This window comes from Lathyrus oleraceus, chromosome 6 (genome assembly GCF_024323335.1).
Source record: "Lathyrus oleraceus cultivar Zhongwan6 chromosome 6, CAAS_Psat_ZW6_1.0, whole genome shotgun sequence".
NCBI lineage: Eukaryota > Viridiplantae > Streptophyta > Magnoliopsida > Fabales > Fabaceae > Lathyrus > Lathyrus oleraceus.
In genome coordinates, this window is record NC_066584.1 from 379,150,294 (window position 1) to 379,159,441 (window position 9,148).

Consider the following 9,148-nt stretch of genomic DNA (forward strand, 5'->3'; position numbering starts at 1 on the left):
TTTCATTCCATTAGGGATACCTATGTTGATGATATGGTTGTCAATCATACAATTTATAAGAGTATAGTGGAATGTAGTAGACAAAATCAGTGCATTGGTAATCCCGTGTGATGGGATGTTAGGACATGTTGCATGACATTCTGCATTTGTTTTCTGGTAAACATGTTTGGCAGGATGTTGAGACTTGTTGTCTGACATTCGACAATTTGTTTTCTGAATAGGAGTAATACATATTTTATTTGAATTTGATGGCGCACTAGTATGTATAACCTATTTCATGTCTTTGAAGGTCACTGCATTGTTTGCTTGATTAGATTCACCTTCTTCATCATTAGTCACATTGTATATTCTTCTTTGTTTCCTTGGAAAACTTGAGCATTCAGCTTAAATATATCCAAAACCTTTGCATTTAAGACATTGGATCCAATTGATATTTTGTCTTTCACCATCTTTTCCTTTATGATGAAAATTACACCTCTTGGAATTGTGTTTCCGATTGTCTTGAACATTTGAAGAGACATTATTCCCAGATGTCATATCTAATTTTCTCACGATTTTACTAAAGATCTAAGAAAGCCTGAGATTTTCTTCAGAGTCACATTCTACTAGGTGTTAGCAATCTTCATAATTGCCTTTGGCTCTATTCTTTGAAGCGTTGTTAATACCATAAAGAATATTTGGTTTATGAACTACTCCTCCTTCATTGAAATTCTCCATCTTGAACTGAATAAGAACCCTAAAACACACTCAAACAGAATAGGGTGGCTACTCTGGTGCCAATTGAAATTTTGTTCAGGTAGGGAAAGATGTCAGGCCTAATGTTCGTGACATTGTATAGTAGAAAAAACCATTTGCAAGATAGATAGAAAATAACAATTAAGCAATAAAAGAACATAAAAGAATTGGTAACCTAGTTCGATGAAACCACACATACGTCTAGAGGACATTCTACCCAAGAAAGGAAATCCACTACTTTGAATTAGTACAATTATTCTTATAATAACAACAACTCCATGTTGTTTAATGCCTCTTCCTAATCCTAGTGACTTTCTATTTAAGACTCCCTATAAAACTATTTCACTCTCAATAGTCAGAAGGATAAATTGGCTTACTCTGAACTCTCCCAGTTCAAGGCCACTTTTCTAATACTACATGTGAATCTTTGTTCTACACTTCCCCTAAATATGAGAACCCTCTCACTCTCACTCAAACATTTTCCTAAGTGTTTAGATAATTATAAGGTGATTAAAAAGACAAAACAACGTACCGCATAAATACTTTGTTCTCATGCTTATATAATTAGTATATATGAATAAATTATTACAACTTAACTAACAAACCAAACTCTATGCCTTAAGATATGAATTCACGCACTATAGTGGTGCACAACAATTATGTAAACAAACACAACAACTATGTATAACACATAGAGTCTTAAATACTTGTACACCTCAAACACTAGGTTTGAGTTTCCTTATATATAAATGCAATCTCTAGGCTTTTCTCCTTGAATAAAACCTTTGATCACGTCCATAAATATCGAAGATTTGATTTTAATTTGTTTTTCCATAAAAACCTCCAAAAGATATGATTTGATTCAAATTTAAATCTAAATCTCTGATTAAATTTGAATTGATCTCAGCCAATCTTTAACAAATAAATTAAATAACTCATTGTTAAAAGATAACAACCAATCACATTGCAAAATGTCAAGAATTTGCGCTAAGATCAGCAACAATATTGGCCTGCTGACAAGGGTCAGAAGTTGCACACATGCTGGAACACTCGGTTCGACATCTGTCTTCGTGACAGAATTCTGAATCTTGAACAAATCAAATAAAATCTTTACTTGATATAAATCACAATTCCAACTTCTCAAGTAAAGGATTCAAAATAAATCTCTTGCTAACCACACTACTAAATTTTGGATTGAAGATCTTCTCATTAAGTGCAAATTCATTTCTTGTAATTAAAATAATCCCATTAAATCTCTTCTTGGAATATTTGTTTGATTAAATCTTCAGCACAATCTTGGATAAAACTAAACCAAATATATCTTCAAAGCATATCCAACTAAAACTTCCAACTCCAAATATTTTTAATTAATCGTGTCTAATTAAATCTTCTTCAAACTTATGGATTAATAAAATATTTTTAGCAAATCTTATTGAATAATATTTTTCAAAAGATACATCAACAAATCTTCCAGGAATCAAACATCAACACACACATATTCACTCACAAGTCTTGGTTTGTAGACTAAGACCAAATGCTGAAACACACGATGGAACATCTTGCTCCATATATTGCTTATGCATAAAATGCATCTTGTACACATGTTATTTTACCTAATGCAACCAATCAAAAGGAACAACACTTTAAGCTTACCATTAATAGAGATGGAGAGCTTTGTAGAGTTCATAATGGTATGGTTCCAATTGAATAACTTATTACAGAAGTTTATTTATTAAGGACTTAGCTTAAGAATTACCAGTCCAAGGTATCAAATGTTTTAGCCATGTAAATTTTGATTTCCATATTACCATAGAGGGATTTGTGGTGCAATATGTCGATGACTTCAGACGTGAGGGATATGATGTCTTTAATTTTTCCTATTATGGACAAAAACCTCTTTGCTTATTAGAATTGAGATTGGGAAGAGTTTGAGCCACTCTGTCAGCCGAGACTTTGGAAATAATCTTGAAATTGATGTTGGCCACTACAATTGGCCTATTGGCTCAAAGAATTTTTGGGAAGAAGAACAACACTATTGGAGTTCATGTTTAGAAATAGCTAATTGCTAGTGAATAATTAAATGGCAACATTACACACATCACAACTGATGGTGGACCAATATTTGTAAAAGCAGAAGCCTCCAAAACCACCAGGGATATATGAGATATCTTTATTGAGATTAAACATTGAAGCTTTGATTTTATCATTTAAAGGTGTCATAGTGAGCATGTTGTTGGTGTTATCATTGATTAGGTAAGGGATGACTTCATAAATAAGGTTATCATCTATAGTTGATGGAGACTTGGTGAACAATATATTGTAATAGTGATGACAAGGTTGGAGATTATGTCAAGTTCAGTTAATATATCTCTATTAACTCTAAGGGAAGCAATTTTCTTCTAAGCTTTTTTCATGGTTTCCGATTCATGAAAGAAGGTAGTATTTCTATTACCTTTCTTGTGCCATTTAATTCTTGCCTTTTCCTGCCTAAAGGTTTCCTCTATAAATAGGTATTTCTCAAGATCAAGTGTTTCTTGTTTTTCCTGGCTCAATAGGTCTTGATAGGATCCATGATCTTTGAGCCTAACTTGCATGTCATCCAAATTGGCATTTGCATCATTGACTTGGTTATGCACATTTCCAAAAATGTTTTTATTCTACATATTTAGTTCTTATTTTAGCAATTTAAGCTTTCGGCTTAGAATATGCATATGATAACTAAAAATTTGGAATTTTTTTAATAATGTTGGAATATTCACTGTGGGAAGCCCGTATTTTTAAAAAGCTAAAGTTAGAAGCATACACGAGGTTTTGAGATTGGAAGTAAAAAAATGGTGTTTTGATCTTAATTTTTTTAGGGTTGAGTATGACAAAGTATAACAAGAAGAGAGCCAATATTTGCTATAAATGGCCATATCCAGTCCCTTTTCAATGACTTGATTTCATTGTCTTCCATTAGACCAAATGAGTTTTTTTGCCTTTTGTAGGAATACGAATAAGGTTTAAGTCATTAGACTAGTTGAGAAAATATTCCATATGGACTTTGGTAAGTGTGTGGGTACCCATTTACTCATGATCACCAATGATGAAATTGAAATCACTGATGCAACACCATGGCCAATTGAGGCCATTATGGATTTGGGAAAGCTTTGCCCAGAGGCCCCTTCTTTTGAGATAATCAGTAAAGTCATAAAAACCACTTATAGCAAAGGTTTTGTTGTTGTCCATGAATGGGAACGTGACTTGTTGATCATCAACGTTAATCAAATAAGGGCTTAGGTGCTTGGAACAAAGGCACCAAATATTAGGGAGGAAATTTTGTCTGGTATTGGTAGCAAAAATTTATATTCCTAATATGACAAACGATTTGAAGCAAAGGTTTTTGGGGTCGATCCATGGTTCTACAATGATGCAAAAATCATATGTGTAAGTCTTTAGGAGATTCTTAAGAGGCAATTTAGTGGGGGAGTTGGCTATCCCCTTAGATTCGAATAGATTAATTTCATCTTTTTGAGTTGAAAGAACCAACTTTTGACATAGTTCCATAAGTGAATATGTGAGCAGAAACTTTTGCTTTTTTTTTTGAAGTCACCTTTGTGAAAGGTTCGACAGGGCTTAAGGCTTCCTCAAATGAGTCTGGTTTATTTGTGTCACTCTCTTAATCATCACTACCTATTTCAAGGTATGGAAGGTGGGCCAAGAGTTTTTGAGAAAAGTCGTGTTCTTTTTATTCCATTAAGGGTTGTATGAGCATTAGATTGATTTTGGTTAAGATGGATATGGTGAGCTATGATCTTAGTATCCTCTAGGTTATCCATTTGAGTTGCATCAACAAATTCAAGTTAGAGGATATGTCATCATCCTTATCATGATTAGAGGTGTGAGGATTCAGATTGCCTGATCTAGGCTCCGCAATAAGTTTTTTATTATTCCTTTTTATAGTCCTGATGTTGTTTGCATTATTTTCACATATTTCTCCGTAATTGGGTGTTCTTACTAGTGTTTCACATTTCACAATAGACACGTGCTCATGAAAGTTTAGGTTGGGATTAGGAGAGATGTTCACAATAAATGCATCATCCAGGGTGTTTTTAGAGCTAGAGGCTCTTGTATGAGTTTCAAGATTTTAGATATCATTTAAGGGTGTCTTTTTTGTTTGATATATGGGAGGGCTCAGAAAATGTATGTTTCCTATTGTCTTTCACAACCTAGAATTTTGGTTGGTCGGATCAGGGTCTATGACTTTAGTCCCAATTGCATTGATTCTTCTATATTTTGATTGGGTATGGCATATACAGTTGCAAAAGTTGTAGTACTCTTAGATGTTTTCATAATCAATATCCAGAAATAATTCAAAACCAATTCTTTCACCCAAGACAAAAAAAAGGTAGTTTCCTCAGGTCAATGTTCACGAGTACCCTAACAAAATGACCAAATTTCTTGATCAAATTTTGGTTTGATGGTAAACTGAACAACAAAAATGAGGGCTGCCAACTATGCTATCAATAGCAAATAAATTTTTTGGAAGCCAATACTTCTATGGAAGACCAATTTTTTAAATCCAAACCTCAGTAAAAGAATGAGGATGAACAGTTGGGTTGAAATCTTTTATCCAAACAAAAAGCTTTAAAATACTAGGGTTCAAGTTCCATGATCCTATGGATCTTACATGTTGTGAGTCTTCAAACCAAGAGAAGGATAACTCATAATAACCTTTTTTTTAAGAAAAGTGATACTCCATTTATCTAAAGAGTTCCAAAGTGACATTAAATTGTTTCTTAGGGCACCGACTTTTTAATGAATGACCTCTTTAGACTACATGATTCTTACATGAATATTATGCTTGTAAGATTTTGTTCTAACTTTATACTCATCTTTCTATTATATTATTGCTACTTTATATTCCTTTATCACCAGATGTGGAAGTTGCAGTGAAGGATGTCGCATACATTATTGGCCACCTCAATAAAGGATTTCTTTGAGTTTGCTACCATTAAGTTTGATACTGAATATTTCAAGGAGGGAGAAAGAAGGCATGTCAAAGGGTTTATGATTGGGTAATTTCCTTGTGGGTTAGGGTTAGTGGCCGTCATGGAAACAAATTGCTTAAGCAAGGGTCAAAACATGATTTGTTTGAGTAAACAAAATGCCATGCCATAAAAAAGAACATATGAGATGGCATATAATGTTGATTGGAAAATGATCTATTTTCTCTCTCACACACGCGCGAAAATTTGAAAAAAATATATAAAAATGAATGTTAATAATACAATTTTGATTACATCTTTCAACTTATTACTTTAATAGTTTATATGGTCCATTGAACTACTCGAATGTACTTTGTGTAAATAGGGTCTGGAATGATTTTATTAAATAAAAAATATTTAACAAGGTATTGTGATTCACTCACATTTTTTAATAGACTAATATTTACATTAATTAAATGAAAATTGAAAATTCCTTAAATATAAAAAGTAGACAAAGTTTGTATTAACTTTTATAAAATATTTTTTACTTTAATTTATTAAAATTCTATGGTTATTGTTTTGAAAAGATAATTGTCTCTTAACAATGCCAATGGTCATCTCCAAATTAAATACCAATACATTTTTAAACAAACAATTACAAAATACTAACTCTCGTCTCTTAATTTTTTACTCATCAAACCTTCTATATAAACATTTGATAGAGGTAAAGTTATAGCATTGAAAATATTTAATTGAAATTAAATAAAGAAGAGAAAACAAAGAAATATGGATTTTACTTTGAGGCAACAAGCTTTAGTTAATAGCTCATGGGAAGCATTCAATCAAAATCTTCCTCTCTTTAGTGTTTTGTTCTACACCTTGTAAGTTTTTCATTCTAATATGTTTTTCATTTATATTTTTATTTAGTTAATTGTTTTTCAAAAGAAATGGTGTAAACATGAATATTTATACAGTATATTGGAAAAAGCACCTGCAACACAAAATATGTTTTCTTCTTTAAAAGATGCAAATGCCGACGAAGTATCTTTGTATAATCCTAGTGTCAATGCTCATGCTGAGAAGGTTTTTGGAATGGTGAGCTTGATCTTAATAATATATTTTATATTTTTATTTATATTTTTTATTTTAATTTTCTAATTAATTTTTTGAACTCACCTTATTTTCTTACATAAATATATTGATAATTATTTTTGCACTTTCATAATTACATAAGGAAACAAAATTTATCAAAAGTACATTTTAGACCATAAAATACAAAGTTAGAGTAATTAGCCCACAAAAAATAAAATAATATTAAACTTTTAGGAAAATAAATTTTATTTATCGATCTTACTTACAAACAATAAAATCAATTATTATTATTATTATTATTATTTATATTGATCCACTTTTTCTTTATCATTAATAAAATTATATTATTTTTTAAATTTTAGGTGCGTGATGCGGCCGTTCAACTCCGAACAACTGGAGAAGTAGCATTGGAAGATATTACATTAGGAGTTATTCACACTCAAAAAAGAGTTGCCGGCTCTCATTTTATGGTCCAATACAATTTTAAAATTAAATATTTATGATTATTTATTCTATAATGCAATAATATATCATAAATAAACATTTTTGACTTTAATAATCTATAAAAATTTATTAAATATATTACATTTTTGAAACTAAATATATTTTTATTTTGCAGGTTGTGAAAGAAGCATTGTTAAAAACTATAAAGGAAGCTGTTGGAAATGAATGGAGTGAGGAGTTAAGTAATGCTTGGGAAATTGCTTATGATGGATTGGCAGTTGCAATTATGAAGGAAATGAGTTAAATATTAGATCTATTACTTGCTTATAAGTAAGATCGATAAATAAAATTTATTTTCCTAAAACTTTAATTAAGTTTTTTTTAATAAATGTTGTTGAAACTAATTAGTTAAGAACCTTTGAGGTATAACCTCAATATGTTTGTATAATAAATTGTTTTAAATTTGTATTTGAAGTATTAATTCAATACTAAGAGTTTTTATTTTTAACTTCAAGATGTATGGTTTAATTTTTTCGGGACAATTGTAATTCAGTCACTACTATGTCACTTTAATTAGTTCTTTTTCAAATTATTTCAATAAAAGATATTTTAAACTTTTGGAAGAGTCCCGTATGTGAACTTTAAGAAAAAAATAAGATCAAAATAAATTGTATTTAAAAAAAAAACTATAAATTGTAATTATTTCATCCATTTACCAACAACCGAGTGGAATGGTTTGAAGCAAGTGGAATGGTTTGAAGCAAATGACATGCACCCATAATATTAAATCAAAATAGATATTCGATAATATAGATGTTCAATAATATCTATATTATCAAAAATTATAATGAATAATAAAATCGTCTAAATTTTAAATCAAAGTAATGACTTCCACTTTATGTAAGTTATAATTATTATTGTTTAATAATAAAGATTACTAAGATGCAAATGCATCATTATAGAGAAATTATTAATCAACTATATTATCACTCTAAATGAACTATAGTATATAACCCCATCAATGAAAGTATGCAAATATATTCTTTGCTATATTTGGTAAATTCAAAAAACATCTTTGTAAAAAAATAGATTTCGTCATTATCATTTTTAGATTTCCCTATTTTATCTCCCCGGTGAATTTAGTCAGCTTAATCTTTGATATGACAATGTACATTTGGTTTTTGGTAGTAAGAGAAGAAGTTAGTAAGAGATAAGAGAAGAGGAGAAAGAAGAGAAAGAGGAAGAGAGGAAGAGAGGAAGCAGGAAACTTGAAAAAAGGAAGGAATCTTGGATCATCATCATCTCATATCCAATCTTCCATCATCTCATATTCAATCTTTCATCATCTTCATCAATCTAAGGTAGATTCCTAGATAGTGTTAGCTTTGGGGAAAAACTCATGTTATGGGAAAATTTGAATTTATGTATTTTGTTGTGATAATGGAAATTGGTGTGGATACATGTTCTACTTGTTTCTTGTATGCTTGTTTGTGATAATCCATGTTGTTTTATATTGTTTTGGTGTATCAAGGTGTTATATGTTGATTCTTTTTCCTTCATGTTGCATTTCTTCATTGGTTCTGATATGTCATCCTCGTCAGGCAAATGGATGTCTCTCCAGGCGAGAGATTATGTTATTGAGAGGAGAAGTTATGTTATTCTCGTCAGGTGAGAGGTCTCACTGAAGGCTCGCTAGGCAATGGATTTTTGGGAAGGGAGACATTATGTTTAGTCTCGTTGGGAGCTCTCTTAAGGCTCACTAGGAAAGAGCTCGCTGGGAGGCTCGTTGAGCCTCTCCAGGCGAGAATGCCATGTTTTGCTGGAAATGTTTCGGTTCCTTGTTTCCATCATAAAATGAAAATCGTTATTTCGATTGATACGAGACTTGAAACATTGGAAAGATGATATAA

General features: G+C 31.0%; 1 protein-coding gene across 1 annotated transcript; it reads left to right on the top strand.

Moving 5' to 3' along the window:
* Nucleotides 1-6,444: 6,444 nt before the first annotated feature.
* LOC127092566 (leghemoglobin 29) lies at nt 6,445-7,746 on the top strand. The gene is made up of 4 exons (XM_051031464.1): nt 6,445-6,583; nt 6,677-6,797; nt 7,157-7,264; nt 7,414-7,746. Exons 1-4 carry the CDS (start codon nt 6,489-6,491, stop codon nt 7,540-7,542), a joined length of 453 nt encoding a protein of 150 aa, XP_050887421.1. The 5' UTR covers nt 6,445-6,488; the 3' UTR covers nt 7,543-7,746.
* Nucleotides 7,747-9,148: the final 1,402 nt, after the last annotated feature.

Coding starts and splice junctions, on each gene's coding strand:
- LOC127092566 (XM_051031464.1), top strand. CDS start 6,489: ATGGATTTTACTTTGAGGCAACAAGCTTTAGTTAATAGCTCATGGGAA. Junction 6,584..6,676: donor AGTGTTTTGTTCTACACCTT/GTAAGTTTTTCA, acceptor ATATTTATACAG/TATATTGGAAAAAGCACCTG. Junction 6,798..7,156: donor CTGAGAAGGTTTTTGGAATG/GTGAGCTTGATC, acceptor TTTAAATTTTAG/GTGCGTGATGCGGCCGTTCA.